Source organism: Salvia miltiorrhiza, chromosome 7 (genome assembly GCF_028751815.1).
Source record: "Salvia miltiorrhiza cultivar Shanhuang (shh) chromosome 7, IMPLAD_Smil_shh, whole genome shotgun sequence".
Lineage (NCBI taxonomy): Eukaryota > Viridiplantae > Streptophyta > Magnoliopsida > Lamiales > Lamiaceae > Salvia > Salvia miltiorrhiza.
The window spans coordinates 32,564,950-32,585,489 of record NC_080393.1 but is presented as its reverse complement, the minus strand read 5'-3'; the positions used below and the strand labels follow the sequence as shown (position 1 = coordinate 32,585,489).

The window sequence follows — 20,540 nt, the reverse complement described above, 5'->3', positions numbered from 1 at the left end:
TAAGCTTCACTTCAAGGATTTGAACTTTTTACATTAAATAAAAGTATTTAATGAACAAACCTAACCGTGCAATCCCTTTATCCATTGTAAAACATTTATTCCACGGTAAAATATTAGGAGAGAGATATTATTATAGTTTTCTTTTAATAATAATAATGATTAATAGATATTCGATACTTTCTCCGTCCCATTGATAGTTCATTACTGTTCGATACGATTATTAAAAAAAATGAGAGATTAAAGGAAAAAAGTAATAGAAAGTGGTGAAAATTACAATTTTTTGTGAGAGATGATGATTTCCTTTTACAAAAACATATCATTATTAATGAAATTGAACGGAGAAAAAAGAAAAATAGTAGTAAGTCTTTATCAATGGAATGCAGTGAGTAATACACGGCATACTTGTATAATATAAATTCCTTTCCTTTGAAATTTTTGGAACTATCCGCAGTTAAAAATCGTTGGCCAGGAATTTATATACGATCAAAGATTTACTTACAACATTCTTAATAATCTAAACTTAGGTATTATAAAAACTCAAAATAAAGAAAAACTGTGTAAACGAAAAAGGTGAGGAAAAATGGAAAATAGTGGAGCACGAAAACACATAAGTCGAGATATATTACACATTACCCACCCCAACTGGAAAATAAAGTTGTATCCTTTCTCTGTGGTGCTATTTACTGCAGTTTTACAACTTTGAACCATTCCTTCACCTCTTTGTTTTGCTTTTTAAAAGGAATTGCGAAGTCGGATTTCGTTCAAGGGAAAGTGCAAAATATTTGGTATCTGTTTCTGTAACTTGAGAATTTCATACAATTCTCTTCATTTCTTCAACCTCTCTGATAGCTCTCTGTCGCTTGAAATTCTGAGATATGGAGAGAGATTTCATGGGGTTGAACCCTAAGGATGCTGCTGTTAAGGAAGAGCTTGTCGAGGGCGGCTGCGAAGAATCTGGTTATCTCTCTTTCCTGTTTATGCTTTAACAAAATTCCGTTTATTTTACCGTCAAATTCATGATTTACTGATAATATTATTAACTTTATGTTTGATCGTTTGCTTGCTTTCCCCAGCTGTAGTTTGTGCATGTGTTCCAAATTATTTGAAAGTTTTCTGTGTTTTTAGGCTTTTTGGTTTTTCCCTCAGTTTAGCTGATATTTTAATTTGTTTATAAGAAAATTATTGGCGTGGTTCTGTGTTTGTTAAAAATGATGTCTGACATTTGTTAATGAGCTCTGAGCTTTTGAAATACGAGTTAAAACCTTTCATTGTGATTGACTGGTGCAGTGACCTCTTTGAGATTAGATTTCATAATATCACTTTTGATTCATATTTTCTCCTTAGAAATGTCTTGATCTGTTAAAGAAGTGGAACGATATTGGTTGTCTCCAATTAGCTTGAGATCTGAACCAGCTGGCGAGTTGACCGAATTTCAGTTCATCTACCTAATTTATTTATTTCACAAGACATGAGAAAGGGGAAGAGGGTGAATCTTCTTATGCTCTTGATAATTGTTACGATCTGTCGGGTTATGTTAAGTTTCGAGTTCAATTGTTTATGAACGAGTTGTTTTCAGTTTACAACAAACAACTTTGATCTGTCTTATTCCTGATGTTTAGGTGAAATTATAAATAATACATACAACATAAATACCTTCAAACATGCTGTGGCATTAACATGTGGAAGATTGGATGACTTAGACTTGGATAAACTTTCCTCTGAGGTGCTTCCTGACATGGTGTTTGTTTGCAAAAAAATAAAATAAAAAATGGTCAGGATTTGCAAGGAGCTCTAGCGTTCCATGGCCTACAAACAAGGTGTCTGGCCTCCCTCAATTTATGTCTTCGAGGTGCAAACAAGATGAGAAGGCAATGAAGGTAAAATGTGATCTTCTTACATCTCTTGGAAATATAGTTGAGTTTGGTTTGAACGTGTTTCGGGTCATGTATAGACGATTATCAGACAATCTTTGCTTCACTTTTGTTCCATTCTTTTAGAAACACCACATCACATAATCTACTTTGATGAAATGATCCATTTATATTACTCCCTCCGTCCCGTAAGAGTGTATCACATAAGGGATGGTGCGGGTTTTAAGAAAAAAGTTGGTAGATATAGTGTTGAGTGGTGCTTGAATTTGTTGTGCGGATTTTATCTACTTTGATGAAATGATCCATTCTTTTAGTTGTGCTTGAATTTGTTGTTATATTAGTTTCTTTTTATGAATCTTCATGGAGTTATCTCCTGAACGTTTTCTCAGTATCTAAAGAGCAAAATACTTTGTATTGCAAACATCAGCATTTATTAAACTGGTATGTGCATTAAAGAGAATACATTTATGTATGGAAACTCCAGTATTTAAATTAATCTGATCTATGGTGTGAAGAACAAATAAGTTATGTATGGTTAAACCTGCATTTATTAGATTAACATATGATCTACGCAACAGAATGGGCAGCTGGGATATCATATGCATCCACTTTCCATGAAGCCACAATTCCTTGGTGGAAGTACTCATACAGCTCCGCATCATAGTCTTCCTTCAGCTGACTCTACGGCAGGAATAACTGAACAATGGTGAGCTGCAGTCTAGACTGATATTGCATGCACGCTGTCTAAAGTAGTCTGGTTATGTTACTAGTTGAACATTAGTATAATGTAAGCCATTTAATTAAGAGAGAATGTGTTGTGGTATAAATGTGCCTGATTTAAGAACTTCTGGTTCTTTATTCTTTTGTTTTTCTCTATAGGATCAATTCTAAGGCTTCTAATGCTCCTGCTCAGTTGACTATTTTTTATGGCGGAACAGTGTGTGTCTTTGATGACATTTCCCCTGAGAAGGTTCCTCTCTCTCTGCACGACATCATTTTTGTTCTATTTATTATTCCTGTGATATGCTATGCATTGATCAATTTCCCTCTTATCGGGTATGTTATCCAGGCTCAAGCGATCATGCTTTTGGCTGGAAATGTGTATGTTCAATCTATGATGACTCAATCGAAAGTTCACATGCAAGCACCTGCCTCCAAAGTTCCAGCAGCAGATCAACCATTGGCTAACCAATCCATGAATACTCCACCAAGTTCTGGACTCCCAAGCCCTATGTCTGTTTCTTCTCACCCAATTGATCAGTCCAGTGTTCCAGGGACTAACAATAATGACATCAAGTTATCTAAGATCGCTGGCATGTCAACCGCCCTTGTTAACAATACTGAACCTCCTAGAGTGATGTCATCTGTTGCTGCATCTGCTTTAATGTCATCAGGTATCTCATTTAAATCCAGCAAATGAAATGTTGTTATTTATGTTGTAACACTATGCCACCATTTGTCCAATAATTCATTTACAAAGTTATCATCGTCCATCTTTGTGTCATCCTTCGGGGAAGTGTACTAAATGCTAAGTACATGAACTAAGAGGTGCTTTTTTCACAGCTGTTCCACAGGCACGGAAAGCATCTTTGGCTCGATTTTTGGAGAAGCGTAAGGAGAGGTACTTTGTTAATTCTCTTCTCCTAAAGAAAAATTCAATGCACGTAGCTAGCGTTATATATACCATTATTTCTAATAGGGCATGACGAGAAATGGATTGTTGTTCCTTTTTTAAAAAATAAATATTTTTTTATGAAAGGGTTGTTTGCTTTCTTTGGAGACATGTTTTCTTAATAATTTTAGTCGCATTCATGTACCAGCACAAAATATCCCTTTACAGTAGGACAATTTTTTGCGCTAGATTTTACTTCTTATGCACGTTGAAGACGGATTTCTTGTATTTTTCCTCTCTTCTTGGATTGGCTATGGTTAAATGACACATGGGTGCACATTTCTTGGTGCTAAGAGGAATAATATTATATGCGTCAAAAGTTTTGATTGAACAAACATTAATTAGTGGTTGCATTATTTTTATAGGGTGATGAGTGCAGCAGCACCATACAACCAGGGCAAGAAGGCAGCTGATTGTAAAACACCAGAGTCGAATGATTTTGGATTCTCGGCTACATCTGGGACCTTCTCTAGTTCCGTCTCCGTCAGCAAGGATGACTGACCATAATATCTGTGAGATCTTCACTTATGTAGCTAATAAACTCTGAAGTCTGTTCTAATATCTTCCGTTCTGTCGTGGATTTATAAAGTCTATGAATTCAGCTATATATATATATATATTGTATCATTCCCCAAGTGTTATAGTGATTTATTTCTAAAAAATGTATCTCTTGGCAGACGGGCTACCTTATTTGTATTTACTGTAAACTTTAGATCATTTATCGTGGTTATTGATTTCAACAAGACCTCCATCTTGCATTGTAGGCCGCTTATTTGATATACAAATTTTGTCCGACTAGCTAGTTTTTATAATTATTCGATAAAACCGTACAGTAAGAGTAAGTAACTCTCTCTGTTCCAGCTTTTAGTATTCATATTTTCATTTTTGAATGTCTCATATTTTTGTGTTCATTTTTATTTTTAGTAAAAGTAGTAGAGACCTTTATTCCACTTTAATTATTTTAACACTCATATAGAAGATGGGATCTTTATTCCACTTATAATATACTCAATCATTTTATTAAAACTCAATTAGTTACTAAAAGTTGGGACGGAGAGAGTAATATGATTATACCCCTCTCTAGCTCTCTCATACACGGGTCAGAGTATTTAGTGTTCGGTGTTTGAGATCACATTTGAACTATTAGTTGAATTCTTGCGATTTTTTCATTTTTTTAAAAGTGGGTATATTATGATTCGTACTGAAGTTTGTCAACACTATAATGGGGAGGATGTGTAATTTGATGAATATCGTGCGGAGTGAGATTTATTTACTACATACCTTTAAACTGTGGCTAAGAAAATATGTACTTGACTTGGGTATTATTTGAAAGTTGGAGTGAGTCATGACAGCTGATTGGTAATGTATATCCACATTTTGCACGTGATTGCTGAGTGGGAGTAATGGTATCGGAAGTGGGTGGTGGTGGCGAGCCTTATCTATCTCTCTCTCTCTCTCTCAACACGTCATATTTCTCTTCATCTCGAGTACATGACTCAAATGATGTCAACATGAATTAGGGTCAGGCTACAAATGAGCTGAGTTGAATTTTAGCACCCTTGAGTATTTGAGTTTGATTTAAGCTTTTGTTTTATTGATAATGAGCTTAAATTCGAACTCAACCCGTGTGATACTTAATAATATTGAATTTGAGTTTGACTTCGAACTAGATTCGTCAAATATTTGTATAAATGATATTCAAGCTTGTTAAAAACTCATATTAAGTTTTGAAAAATATTTGAAATGTGCTTTTAATTTTAATCAATATGCTACTCGAGCTCGATTCGTTAAGACTCGTGCACAAGCTTGATTGAAGGTATGTGAATAGACATGTTCGCAAACAAACGAATTCAAACATGTCTGCGAGCTCAACGAGTCGAGCATTGTTAGGCTCGAACTCGCTCAACTCGTTTATGGCCGATCGAGCTTAGCTTTTCCCGAGCTGAGTATCGTATAACTTGCAAGTAGCTATGTTCATTATAACACTAACTAGGGCCATCCATCTAATAGAGTCGAATCGGTATCCTACCAAAAAAATCGAGTATTGAACCATGAACTTTATCAAAATTAGTATGTCCTCTCGTACGATGCACGACAATCATAAATTAAGTGATATTTTTAATAAATAAATATAAATATTAAATATACTACCTCCGTCCAAAAGAACTTTTTAGAAGAGAGTGACACGAATTTTAAGAAAACAGTTGTTGAGTGTATTAAAAGTGGAGAAAATATTATTGAGTGTATTGGAAATGATAAAAAAAAAGTGTTTTAATTAGTATTGAGAGTGGTGAAAAAGTGAAAAGTAAGGATAATACTTCCTCTGTCTCACAAAAATATGAACACTTTTTTATTTTGGGGTGTCTCACAAAAACATGAACATTTCCTTTTTTGTACATTACCCCCTTACTTTTTATCCCTCATTTTTATACTTATTCACAAAAAAATTCATCATGACCTACTACCACTTTTTCTTAATTAATTTATTACTCTCACAACACTTTATAAAGTGGGACCCATTTTTCACTCACAATAATTTTCAACTAACATTTCTTAAGACCCTTGTCACTCCCAATTGTTCATATTTTTGTGAAACGGGGAAAGTAATATAATTATAAGTGGTGGGGTATAGTCTAAAAGTAGATAAGAAATTCTTTCGTGGACGGATGGAGTAGTTCATAATATAAATAATTTTATGTCAAATTAGCAAAATGGTTATAATTATACTCATTTTATTTTCTTGATTATTAATATTATAAATACACATAATAAAAATTTAGAAAAAATAATATGAATTTTTACTATTCTTGAAATATATATATATATATATATATATATATATATATATATATATATATATATATATATACCGTGAAAACACTTCTTAAAATAAAAATAAAAATATTTTTTCAATGTACAAATTTCATGTAGAACACGTATGAATTCATCCAACATGGTTACGAATTGTGAAAAATAAATTTTTGCTACCTTTGGGATTCGAACTCAAGACCACGAATTCATCCAACAGGATTACGAATCAACCGTAAATCTTGATGAGCTAAGGGCTGAAAATTGTTTATATTTTATATTTTAAGAAACGTTTTTATTTTAGTCCTCCCTTATATATATATATATATAAGGTCAAGTTAAACATATAATTATTATATATATTTCATTTTGAACAAGTCTATACATTTTACGAACAGATCAAAATAACTAACGAACAGACGTATTTAGCAAAAAAAGAGAAAAACTTGCCACCAGCAGGATTCGAACCCGGGGCAAATTGTTGTTCATGCGGTACATTGATTTGTTCGTAAAAATTGTAGATATGTTCATTTTTATTTCACGAATTCTCTATTCTCTAAATATTTAGCATTCTCTGTTTAACTTTTCTCTCTCTCTCTATATATATATATATATAGGGGTGGGCTACCGTGAGAGCACATCTTAAAATAAGAAATAAAAGCAATTTTTAATGTATGAATTTTATGTAGAACACGTATGAATTCGCTATATAAAGGTATGAATTGTGAAAAATAAATTTTTGCTACCTTTGGGATTTGAACTCAGGACCATAAATCAATCCAACAGAATTACGAATCAACCGTAGATCTTGATGATCTAAGAGCTGAAAATGATTCTTATTTTATATCTTAAGAAATGCTCTTATTTTAGCCCTTCCCTATATATATATATATATATATATATATATATATATATATATATATATATATAGGGAGAGGTTCAAGAGAGAACCATAAATAAAAAAAGAACGGAGAATGATTTTCAGTCATTCGATTATCAAGATCTACAGTGGATGTAACATCTTATTGGATGAATGCAGATCCTGGGTTCGAATCCTGAAGGGAGCAATTTTTTTTAGTGCATAAATTTTAACAGCGAATGCATTAATTTTTACAGTGAATGCATTAGATTTGATGGTTCTCACGTTCTAACAAATAATGTAGTTCTCTCTAGAACCACACCCTATATATATATATGGGTGGGCTAAAATAAAGAGGTAATGTATAGATTTAGCTAATTTTATATAGTAAATTTAAAATTTGGCCTATGAAATAAAAACTTAAAAAACTGGCTAGTTTTTATGTAAAAAGTCAGAAATACCCCTCCCTCAAAAATTAAAAAAAATTCACGCTGTGATCTGTTGGGGAAGAAAGAGATAGACTTAGGGGTGGTAAACCGGTCGGTTCGGTTTTAACCGAACCGGTTTACCGGTTAATCGAAACCGATTAAGGCCGAAACTGATAACTGAAAACCGAACTGATTTTTGGTTCGGTTAACCGAATTGTTAGGTCCGGAGGGTCTCGAATAGGTGTATGGGGGGGGAATACACCTATGGGCTATTTTTCTTGATTTACTCTAAAAACAGAGGGATCTCTAGAATGAGATCAAAACGAAATTTTACATGCAAACTTTGACACATGTTGACTGAAAAGAGTTTTGACCAAACATGGTTGACGACTGATACTGAAAACTCTTCAGTAATGAGTTATCAGTTAAGTCACTGGAACTTAACTGATGCACGTAAGGGCTTCAGTCGAGTTTGCTAAAACAGAGATGATATAAATCTTCCTGACTATCAGAAGATAGATCAGTCAGACTGATATCATACGCAGCGGAAATAAACTTGTTTCGAAATAGCCTCGGGTGAGCACGTTGTTAGTCTTAGGTTTCTCTTTGTGGTTATTCAGTATTCAGTTTATCAACAGTAAGAACACAGATAAGAATGGAAAGACTGAAAGCTGTAAATAACACAGAGAGTTTTACGTGGTTCGGAAAACCTTTTCCTACATCCATGGTCGGTTGATCAGACCAACAATTCACTCCGCAAGTGCTTAACTGGTGCACCGCAAACCGAACCGTGTGCTTACCAGGTGCACACAACCGTTTCACTGAAGAGACCTTACGTCAGTACCCACGCTTCACTCGCGTCGGATTTCTCACTCCTAGCACGACCTTGACTAGGATCTCACGGAGTCAAAGTACCTTCCTGAACTCCTTTTCACTCAAACACTCGGTTTCTTTCTTATGAAAGGAGGTTTGAAAAACTTGCCAACTAGACTTCAAAGAACAAGTTCTTTGGAGCAAGTTTTGACCTGGGCTTCTGGGTAAACAAATATATGCCTAAGGTCTAAGAGAATGTGTGTAATCAATAGTGACTGATTTTGACTTTGGAATTCTCTTCTTCGATTCAAGCTTTGGGGAGATTAAGCTTTGGGCTGAGTAGCAATTTCGGCAGAGCTTCAGCTTAGGTCGTTGAATCGGTGAAGATTGAAGTTGATCCTCGAGCGCTATTTATTGGAGAGGTCTTGAATATATCCGTTGGCGGAGAACGTCTTCAAGATTTCTTTCGTTGGAGAGCAATTCGAATTTGGGCTGAGGGTTCAATCTTCGAGGTTCCTTGTTTGGTGGAAACGGCTCTCTTGAGGGACAAGAGATGTGACGTCTCTAATAAAGTAGCCACCAAATAGGAATGACCTCTCACTACTAGAAAAACGCTCATAGATAAGCAGAAAAACCGTTGTGTATAGTGGTGTTATCTATGATACGTATCATAGACAACGGTTAAAAACCGTTATGTAAAGTAGCATAGATAACGGTACAATGCTCATACATAACAGTACGCATCCGTTATCTATAAAGGTTATACATAACGGTTTTTCACCGTTATGTATTAAGATTTTACCGTTATGTATTAGAATTTTTTTTTATTTTTTTTAATCATAGTTAACAGTTTTTTGCACTTTTGATAACAGTTTTTACCGTTATCTTTAATAGAATACATGACGATTTTTTGCACTTTTTATAACGGTTGTTTGCACTTTTTATAACGATTTTAACCGTTATCTTTGATTAGAATACATAACGATTTTTTGCACTTTTTATAACAGTTTTTTGCACTTTTTATAATTGTAGTATATTTTTAAATTTTTCACTTTTTATACAACGACAAAATGATAATATCAACAATAACAATATTATATATCATCCAAAATATGCATACATTTTTATACAAATGAACCAAATATCAAGTATACATCATCATTGCATATTCCGATTCAAAATTGAAAATACCAACTACCTTATAGCTAAAACAAAAATCTATCATACAATGTTTCTAGCACCAAGTCCTCAAGAACTAGTTAATCAACCTGCTATGATTCTCTGGTTGTCTTTTGACCTCAAGCCATCCCAAGCTACCATAAATTCATTACGCATTCTTCTAGTTGCCTCATGCTCAAAAGCATCGCCACGGGCGCCAAGTATGAGTCCACAATCTCCCAATATTCACTTGGAAATGCTGCACAACTGCCAGCCAAGTATGTTGAATTGAATTCAAAAATCCAATGCCAGTTAGTAGTCAATTATAGTCATCCAGGTGGTGTAACAATTTTCCCAAAGCAGTTTGCTTGTAGAACTTTCAAAAAACAAGAGAACTGGCCTTAATAAAGCATCTCCCAGGTCAAGTGCTTCGTTGTTTGCTTCCACAATTAGAAAGAGTGTCTAGCATACAAACGGACAGGTTATTAAAAACCAAATGGTCAAGTAAAAAAGAAACTTAGAACAAGAAAAAGAAGAAGAAAAGTAGAGCAAACAAATATTAAGTCCCTTGAGAAGCTGTAAGTCATGGACACCAGCACGATAAATAAATACAACTTTAAATTATAAATCGTAGGCACTCAATACCAAATTCATGCATGTAACTATACGCAGTCAAAAAGTATTAGAGGAACCATCCAGATCCATCGTAATTCACAATATTTGTCAATGAGTGACTTGACCAGAGAGATAGTTTAGTTTGCGCATCTACATTTTCTCTGGATAGCATAATTCTATTCATAACTTTCTCAAGTAAGAAATCTCAAATATGTAATCATATATGAATCTCAACTTTGAAAAATCATATAAAATCAACCTCTTCAAAGAAAAATACAAGCTTTACCTTTTTAGAAAGATATTAAAGTCTATCTTTATTAGAAAGTTACAAAAATACAATATCTCAAGTGTATAAGAAATTATCTCACAAAATGCAGAATCTGCCACAGAACCTTGCTGCTTCGCGCAGTACTTTTAAGAAAATTGTTTGACATACCTAACGGTGTCCAATTTATTTTAAATTTTGCAGAAACCTCCTACTCATGCTGAAGTTATTACAGTAAAAATTGCAAGTTATTTGAACAATAGGAACACTCTCGAAAATCCCTCACAAGACATTGGTTCGTCCAGCCAAACTTGACAGCAATACAGTTTCTGTTGAAACTCAACATATAACTCATATTTTGGCCAAATAAAAGCTATAAGAACTCAAATACATCATCTTACTACACATTAGCATGCTTTAGCTTGAAATTTAAATCATATTTAACTCATCAACACCAAGAAAGCAAGTTATAACACAACCTGGTGAAACTAGAAACCAACACCTAAACTAAAGTGATAATTGTAAGTTATACCTAGTTTGATTAGCTGAAGAAGACGAAGAAAACAACTGGAATGCTTAGAACACAAGAGAGAATTTGCTGCTGTATTCGAGAATGAGAGATAACGTAGAGTACAAGAGAGCACGTATGTCCTATTTATAGATTACAAATGAAGGGTAAAACGGTAAATTCGTCTGTGGCGCATACGCCTTGCGTGTTTGAGGGTAGAATGGTAACTTTGCTTTCACGCGGAAGACTTCCCCGCACTTTCCAGTGATTCCGCTGATGAAGACCGTTCCTCTGGCGAAGGCTGCTTCTCTGGCCAAGGTGACTTCTCTGGCGAAGGCGACTTCTCTGGCGAAAGTGACTTCTCTGGCGAAGGTGACTTCTCTGCCATATTCATTCCGCTGGTGGAGCCAGTTCCTCTGATTTACATCATTTCCCTACTCTGCACATATCACTCCTTATCAACCACTCCCCCCTCTAGTCTGGTTGAACCGAGTATTCTTCGTGTTCAACCAGCGATGTATTATTAAAGCTACCGCTGTGCTGTTTTCCTTGGTCCCTGCAAATCATGAAGACATGAAAATTCTAATATTGTAAGAAGGTAAAGGTAAGCCCTGTAAATTGTTCTCTGGCATTTTTGCTACTCCCCCCTCTGGTCTGACTAGTTCGCTCTGGAACGGTGCAACTAGTCAGAGGATTCGCCCGCGTGGATGACGTCACCAGCATTAAATGCCCGTCCCTTCTACAGTGCTTTTTCCGTATCCCGAGGTTACTTTTTCGGCCTTTGCGTCTTTTCGCCTCCCCGTAGAAATCCTCGACCGTTGATTGCTTTTTAGGGTCACGTGTCGTTCATCTCGTATACTGATGGTTGCCCGCGTACGTTACATATTCAGTTTTGAACTTTTACTTTCCACTATTCCTCTTCTCCAATTTTTCCGAACTCCTTCATCTGCAATTTCCGACGATCCTCCCTCCTGTTCCGGCGTACTTCCAGCGACCCTTTCGATCCGGTATTTACAGTCAATCTTTCTTTGACCTAGGTAATTCGCGTACCTTCCTCTCCCAATATTTGTGATTAGTCGTAGCGTAGTGGTGTAATTGTTGGTGCTCTGATTGAGCGTGCTAGAAACCCTAGGATTAAAATTTCTGATAATGGCCTCTACTTCCGTTCCCCAACCCTCGCGGTCGCCCTCTCCCCGAGATTCTTCATCTTCCTCCCCCCAGCCTCAGGGTCTTGAAAGCCTTCCTTCCCCCTCCGTCTCGCATGATTCTCAGGCTACTCTGAGTCCTTCTGGGCCTAAGAAGAGGACTAAAAAGGCGCCCCAGCCCCCTAAACCTGTTCCCGAATCTCGCCTTAGCTTCGCGGCGATGGAAAAAATGAGGAGCAAGTGTCGTTGCCCTGAAGGCTTAAGATTCGAGGCCTTCTCTAAAGCCTCGAAACCCCCGGAACAACTTCGTGACCACAAAACAATAGCCATCTGGCAAGCACAGATAGACGCTGGCCTAAGGCTTCCTCCTCCTCCTCTCCTGGTTGACGTCTGCAACCATTTTCGCATCCCTTTTTATCAAGTTACCCCTTCTCCCATCCGGAGGCTATATGCCTTCCACATTCTATGCCGAGCCCATGGTGTTGGGGACACCGCCAAACTATTCTGTCAGACTCAATCTCTCCGTATGCAGGGCAGTCCCTTGTATAGCTTTGCCGGTCTTCAGAAATATCCCACCTCCTTTCTTTCCTCCTTAAATTCTTTTGACAAGAATTTTTTGTTTAATTACTGTTACGTGCGCACCCTTTTTGGTTCTTGGCGCGATTACGGCGCCTTGGAGCTGGAGTGGCATAGTCCTCGGACCACCTATAAACCAGCCTCTCAGGTTGCTCCCTCCACTTTTGACCTGGGTGTCATAGCCCAACTTAATGCCATGAATAAGGCTGAGCCCCTATCCTGTAAATATCTCGCTGAGCACAATACGGCCTTGGCATACAATGGCTTATTTCCCCTATATCCAAAGAAATCAATAGGTAAAAATATGGGTTAGAAAATATATTAACTTTTGTTACCCTGATTCTAACGGTGTAGAATTTTTATTTGCAGACATGTCTTGGAGGAAACAGTGTGGGGTCAATTTGGATGACGCTGCTTCCCCCGCTCGCAGCAGGGAACATGGCTCGGGAGGCTCTACTTCCCGAACGGGCCCCTCAGAACAACCCACTGGGTCCGAGATGGTCACCACTCTCCCTGTGGCAGAGGTCCCAGAGAGAAACGTGGAAGCCTCACGCACATTTGATGCAGAGGAGGTTGATGCAGGTAGCCTTGTTCACAGGCGCAGACGCCCCAGTACTGGTGATGCATCCGGTGCTGGTGAAGAAAATGTCTAGATTGTGGACATTACTGATGAAGTTCCTTCTCCCAACTCAGCCCCGGACATCGCCATTCCCGAGCTCTCGAAGAAGCGGAAGATGGGTTCTCTGATCTCCGTGGGTGAGAAGGAGAGGCAAGAAAGCCTGAAGAAGGCCAGCAAGTCCGCGGATCCAGCAAAGAAGTCTGCTGGTGGTTCGAAAGTCCTCCCTTCTGCTGGGGGAAAGGGCAAGGGCAAGGCTGTGGTCCCCCCTGTTGATGAGTCAGAAGATACTATTCCTGGCCCGATTTCGAGTTTGTCGGGGCAGGGGTTTATTGATGCCTTGTCGTCTCGTGTCCACTCTAAGGACAAGGAGAAAATAGAGAACTTGACATGAGGGGCTCTGGCAAGTCGGCTTGGCCAGTTGGCTCTTCAGGTACCTTGCAGCTTATATTCTTATCTAAAAATTTAAGTTATTAACCTCTTGACTGTTCTGGTGGAACCCATTTCTCTGAAGAAAATCATTCCTTTGGTGAAGAATACTTCTTTGTTCTGACATGATCCATTCTATTTCCTTGCAGGTGGAATCTCAGCTCTGGGGAGCTATCCAGCGCATCCACGATTATGATGTGTTGGAGAAAGAGAGAGAGAAAGAGCAGGCTGCAGTAGCCAAGCGTGATGACGACGTCGCCGGGGTAGTGGAACGTCTGAGTGGAGCTGAGGCGGAAATTGCTGAGTTGAAGGCCAAGCTGGCCCAAGTAGAGGTGGAAAAGTCGTCCCTGGCCTCCGAACTGGCAAGAGTGACGAGGGAGAGTCATGAGAGTCTTATTAGATTCAAGGCGGGGTACGAAAAAGACTACAGGGAGGCCAGGCGTAGCTGGAGGAAAACACTTGTGGAGGCTCAGAACCGTGCTTATGTCCTAGGGGCGCGAGATCAACGTCTGGAGTATTTTTTATCTCCACAAGGCCAGCACTTCCTGGGGGTGATGTTGGAGGGCACCTTGGAGGCCTTCAAGTGGACTCCCGAGTATCTGGAAGACTTCGGGCCTCTCTTTGCTTACGTGATAAAGCAATCCGCCACGAAGGCGTTAGAGATGGCGGGGGCGTCTCCGGAGCAGCTTGCTACCCTGGATCTGCGAGCCTTGATGGAGAACCTCAAGGATGAGGACATAAACAAGCTGATGAGGATCCCTGAGAATTCCCCGGGAAAGCCGGGGTGGTGGTATCCAGTGCTGGAGAAGGCCCTTCCTTATTTCGCCTTTGGGGTTGGGGCTGACTCGTTGCCCTCTGCTCCCATGTATATGCCTGCCTTCTCTGCTTCCCTGGTGGGCTTCGTGAACCGGCTACGGGATCCTACTAGCAACAGCACCCAGAAATTTTTTCAATACAACATGGAACCTCCCCTGCCCTCTGATCTGGGGGGATCCGCTTCCTCCTCCTCCGCGGTGGATCAGCTTTTTACCCTGTATAGAGACGAAAACACATATGTAGGAGAAGCTGTGAAGCTGCTGGACATGGAGTCCCGTCTCCCGAAGGTGAAGGAAACTGGCATGCTGCCGGTGTTTGCAGAGGAAACCCCTTCTGGCCAGGTTTCTGCAGTTGTTGTCCCTCCTCTGGTTTCTTCTGCCTCCGCTCCCGCTTCCTCTGCTCATGCTCAAGATTCCTCTGTCCCTCCCGCTTGATGGCTTTAATTTCCCTTTTGACTCGGCAAACATTCTTGTAACTTTTTAATTTTTAAAAAACTTGGTACTTACCTCTGATGTTCGATGTACAGCTTATCTCTTTAGCATTTCCTTTTGAATGGAATTACTTCATCATTTGTCTTGCCTTTTAGATTTCTGTGCTGCTTCTGCTTTCCTTCATATTTTGTGTTATTTTTGTTGCCCGCTGATGTTGAGTTTGCCTTCTCGGATCCCCCACTGTGGTATATATTTTTGGTATTGATGTTGATTTCTGTCTTTGTTGAAATTTGAGTGACTCCTCTGACGAGGATTTTGGCTGACTCCTCTGGCGAGGATTTTGTTGACTCCTCTGGCGAGGATATTGGCTGACTCCTCTGGCGAGGATATTGGCTGACTCCGCTGGCGAGGATTTTGCTGACTCCTCTGGTGAGGATTTTGCTGACTCTTATGGCGAGGATTTTGGCTGACTCCTCTTGCGAGGATTTTGCTGACTCCTCTGGCGAGGATTTTGCTGACTCCTCTGGCGAGGATATTGGCTGACTCCTCTGGCGAGGATTTTGCTGACTCCTCTGGCGAGGATATTGGCTGACTCCTCTGGCGAGGATTTTGCTGAATCCTCTAGCGAGGATTTTGCTGATGTTTCTCATCCAAGCATTCCTTTGCTGCTTCCTATCCAAGCATTCCTTTGCTGCTTCCCATCCAAGCTCTGAGCACTCTGCGCGGAGCATGGAAGACCCGGGGGGTGCAACCAACTTTCGCGGCTTACGATTAAAAGAACCCCCTGCACGGAGAATGGAAGACCCGGGGGGTGCGACCAAATTTCGTGGCTTAAGGTTAAGTGCAACCTCTGCACGGAGCATGGAGGACCCGGGGGGTGCAACCAACTTTCGTGGCTTACGATTATGTGCAACCTCTGCGCGGAGCATGGAGGGCCTGGCCGGCGCAACCAACTTTCGCGGCTTACGATTGAGTAGTAACCCTCTGCGCGGAGCATGGAAGGCCCGGATGGCGCGACCAACTTTCGCGGCTTACGATTAAAAGAACCCCCTGCACGGAGCATGGAAGACCCGGGGGGTGCAACCAACTTTCGTGGCTTACGGTTAAGCGCAACCTCTGCACGGAGCATGGAGGACCCGGGGGGTGCAACCAACTTTCGTGGCTTACGATTAAGTGCAACCTCTGCGCGGAGCATGGAAGGCCTGGCCGGCGCAACCAACTTTCGCGGCTTACGATTAAGTAGTAACCCTCTGCGCGGAGCATGGAAGGCCCGGATGGCACGACCAAGTTTCGCGGCTTACGATTAAAAGAACCCCCTGCACGGAGCATGGAAGACCCGGGGGGTGCGACCAACTTTTGTGGCTTACGGTTAAGTGCAACCTCTGCACGGAGCATGGAGGACCCGGGGGGTGCAACCAACTTTTGTGGCTTACGATTAAGTGCAACCTCTGCGCGGAGCATGGAAGGCCTGGCCGGTGCAACCAACTTTCGCGGCTTACGATTAAGTAGTAACCCTCTGCGCGGAGCATGGAAGGCCCGGATGGCACGACCAACTTTCACGGCTTACGATTAAATAGTAACCTTCTGCACGGAGCATGGAGGGCCCGGATGGCACAACCAACTTTCGCGGCTTACGATAGCTTCCCTCTGCTCTGATGGCAGCGTGATTCCTCTGCTTTTCCCTTCTCTTGCTGAGGAGCAATTTTTGGATTTTTGAATTTGAAAATTGGGGACTACGGGTGTACACCCTACTCCCCCTAGTGACATGTGCAATACTCTGTTATGAACATATTGGCCCAATTACTCCTTATTCCATCTCCGGCCCATAAACTCGCGTGAGCCCGTTACCTCTTAGCCCTTTTCTTAAGCCCAAAACCATCTCTATATATATCCCCCACCCTTCATGACCTAGCTTAGAATCCCTTATCTTCTTTCCGCCGCCCCAATCTGATCTCCTCTCAAACCCTAGATCTCCCGACCCTTTGTCTCTCGTATCACGTATCCCTTCCTATGTTGGTTGTAAAGCACTCAGTCGGGAGAGTGAGTTCTGTTAAGAAAGTGCACAATGTTGGAGACTGAAAAGACAGGACTCTCCCCCGCCTGAGAGTTTTATCTCCAGGGTTCCTGAACAAAACTTCCTCGTTACCCCCTTCTGACTTTAGTGTCCTACCCTCCTTCCCAATGGTCTCCCTGATTCATCCCTAGCTTGGTTATAAAACACCCAATTGCGGGAAGTCCTGTTCAGGGCACCCACATCTTTGAAGGCTCCGCCCTTCCCTTTGTGTTTCCGGGGTAGATCTCCGGTATTGTGGTTGCAAGGAGCAGGCTTCCGGCAATCGGGAGCATTATCATCGGCTTCCTAAGATCTAGATGTTGTTTGGTCTGTTCCTCTTCTGTACTCTTTCTTTTTGGCACTTTGACTTGTTTGTTTTTTCTTGGTGTTCTGCAGGCGTGGGGTAGATCTGGAGTAGATCTGAGAAGTGGGCACGTCTCAACGGAGAAGAAGAGCTTGAAGTGTTGGCGCATGGAAGAGGAGTCGTTAATCCCTGATGTTTGCTTTCCCTTTGACCTGCTAAGAAACAGCTTTTGTGTTTGTTTCTCCCTTGTCCTGCTAAGAAGCAGTTTGTATTTTTAATTTGTAAATTGTGGGTTAGGGTATACACCCTACTCCCCCCTCTGGTGACATGTGCAATGCTCTGCATGAACAAGTTAAGTAGCATATGTAACATAAAGAACGATAATTAAAGTAAATGAAACAACACCAGGGAATTCCCTAGAACCACATATCTGTTTTATTGATATTATGGCCCCAGACCTCGTTAAAACCCCTGTGGGGAAAAAGAGTATCCGGTCTACATTGGCATTAGTCTTGCTAAGTAGCAGTTATACATAGAACTTTTTGAGATTGTTGATATTCCATGGTCTAGGAAGAGCTCTGCCGTCTGGATCCGACAATGTATACGCTCCACCACCTAGGACCTCTGTGATGATAAACGGGCCTTCCCAATTAGCTTCGAACTTGCCCACTGCCTTCAGTGCATCAGCTCTTTTGAGGACTAGATCTCCCTTTGACAATTTCCGTGCTCTGACCCGCTTGTCATACCCTGCCTTGATAATGCCTTTGTATTTTGCTGCTCTGACCCGGGCTTCATCCCTCTGTGCTTCCACCAAATCTAGCTCTGCTCGGCGAAGTTCAGCATTATGCTCAGTGTCGTAGGTTGTTATCCGATATGATTCCAATCTTGCCTCCGCTGGTATTACCGCATTAGATCCATACACCAGAGTAAATGGTGCTTCACCCGTGGCTGTCTTTGGGCTAGTGCGGTAGGCCCAAAGTACAGTATCCAGCTCTTCAACCCATTTACCTTTGCTCTGAGTCAGCCTCTTCTTGATCCCTTCACATATTGTCCTGTTGGCCAACTCCACTTGGCCATTTGCTTGCGGATGAGCTACCGAGACGAATCTTTGAGTGATGTCCATCCGATCACAGAAATCCGCGATCCTCTGCCCTGTAAACTGGGTTCCGTTGTCAGAAACGATGATCCTTGGGACCCCAAATCTGCAACATATATTCCGCCAAATGAAGCACTCCACAGTCACCTCATCGATTTTCCCCACAGCCTCAGCCTCGACCCACTTAGAGAAGTAGTACACCGCTACAAGCAAGAAGCATTTGCCCCCTGGTGCCGTGGGCAGCTTCCCGACTATGTCGATACCCCACTTGTCGAATGGACATGCAGCGTACATAACGCCCATAGGTTCCCCTGGAATGTTGATTCTCCCCGCGTGTCTCTGGCAAGCCTCGCACTTGCGGACGAACTCTCTGGCGTCTTTGTTGATGTTAGGCCAGTAGAACCCTGCCCGAATGATTTTGCGTACAAGGTCCCGGAATCCCGTGTGACCACCACAGCAACCTGCATGAACCTCGTTTAAAGCAAAATTAGCTTCCTCTGGAGATAAGCATTTTACTAAAGGCTGAGTAAAGGATCGTTTGTAGAGTTGGTCATTAAGCAAGCAATAATTTTCGTATCGGGCCCTCTGGTTAGATTCCTTGTTCAACCGCTCCCCTGTCTTGAGAAAATGTATAATAGGAGCCCGCCAGTCATCTCTGATTTCTAATGAAAAAACTTGCGAAGTCCCCATCTCTTTGGTATCACAGAGTAAAATAATTTCATCACTCCAGGTTTGTTCCACTGCACTAGCCATTCGCGCCAGTAGGTCTGCTTTCGTATTATCTTCCCGGGAAATCTGCTCGATTTTGAATTCCATAAACTTGTCCTTCATCTCGCTGATCTTGCGGTGGTACGCCCTCATGCGTTCTTCTTTGACACTATAACCCCCTGAATATTGCTGGGCCACTAACTGGGAGTCTGTCTTGATGATGACACATTCGGCCTTGAGTTCTGACAAAATATGCGCCCCTCTGACCACAGCTTCATACTCCGCCTCATTGTTGGACAGTCGGCAAGTGAATTTGATTGCAAACTGATATGTACCATACCCCGGTGATGTGATGTATACCCCAATTCCGCATCCCTCTTTTGTCACTGATCCGTCCACAAAGGCAACCCAAAACTCTGGTACGGGACGACGAGTTGTTTCTTGGATGAAATCTGCCAACGCTTGTGCTTTGATCGCTGTTCTTGGCTCATACTCCACATCATATTCTCCCAACTCCACAGCCCATTTGACCATTCTTCCCGACAAATCCGGCCGCCCCAACACTTGTCTAAAAGGTAGGGCAGTGCGCACCACTACCCGGTGTGATAAAAAGTAAGGCCTCAATTTTCTTGCCGTGACCATGACTGCCAGAGCAGCCTTCTCTATCTCTGTGTAATTCAATTCAGGACCCTGGATGATTCGGCCGACGAAGTAGATAGGTTTCTGGTGACTTCCCCCCTCTCTGATAAGCACAGAGCTGATGGCATCCTCCCCCACTGCTATGTACAGATACAACGTTTCTCCCGGGACCGGCTTGGTCAGAGTCGGGAGCTTTGCTAGATATTCCTTGAGATCCTCAAATGCCGCTCGGCATTCCGCTGTCCATAGAAATTTAGTGCCCTTCCTTAAAATTTTGAAAAATGGCATGCTGCGCTCTACTGACCGTGATATAAACCTGCTCAGAGCAGTGATGCGCCCATTCAGAGTCTGCACCTCCTTGATCCCTCTGGGTGGTGTCATTTCCATGATGGCCTTGACCTTCTCTGCGTTAACCTCGATCCCTGCAGGGGTAACCTTGTAGCCCAAGAATTTGCCTGTTGTGACCCCAAAAGTGCATTTTGCTGGATTCAACATGAGCCGGTGTTTTTTGACAACAGTAAAGATTTCTTCCAAGTCAGATACATGGTCCTCTGCCCTGATACTCCGCACGAGCATGTCATCCACATCCACTGAGATATTTTTGGAAAGCTGTTCCTTGAAGACTGTTTCCATCATCCGCTGATACGTGGCTCCCGCATTTTTCAAGCCAAACGGCATACTCCTCCAGCCGTAAACCCTGCAACAGACGGCAAAGGCCGTTTTGGCAACG

General features: G+C 41.2%; 1 protein-coding gene across 2 annotated transcripts; it reads left to right on the top strand.

Moving 5' to 3' along the window:
* Nucleotides 1-533: 533 nt before the first annotated feature.
* Nucleotides 534-4,286, top strand: LOC130996049 (protein TIFY 7). Of its 2 annotated transcripts, XM_057921553.1 has the most exons (8): nt 534-785; nt 874-957; nt 1,777-1,877; nt 2,450-2,577; nt 2,751-2,841; nt 2,941-3,265; nt 3,435-3,492; nt 3,909-4,286. In XM_057921553.1, exons 2-8 carry the CDS (start codon nt 876-878, stop codon nt 4,042-4,044), a joined length of 921 nt encoding a protein of 306 aa, XP_057777536.1. In that variant the 5' UTR covers nt 534-785; nt 874-875; the 3' UTR covers nt 4,045-4,286. The 2 variants fall into 2 exon arrangements, with proteins under 2 accessions (XP_057777536.1, XP_057777535.1); XM_057921552.1 differs by having other exon boundaries at nt 545-957.
* Nucleotides 4,287-20,540: the final 16,254 nt, after the last annotated feature.

What these genes read in the sequence shown, in the direction of transcription:
- LOC130996049 (XM_057921553.1), top strand. Translation starts at nt 876, where the DNA reads ATGGAGAGAGATTTCATGGGGTTGAACCCTAAGGATGCTGCTGTTAAG. An exon ending in GCAGGAATAACTGAACAATG is followed by an intron (nt 2,578 to 2,750) that starts GTGAGCTGCAGT and finishes TTTTCTCTATAG; the next exon opens with GATCAATTCTAAGGCTTCTA. An exon ending in ATGACATTTCCCCTGAGAAG is followed by an intron (nt 2,842 to 2,940) that starts GTTCCTCTCTCT and finishes TATGTTATCCAG; the next exon opens with GCTCAAGCGATCATGCTTTT.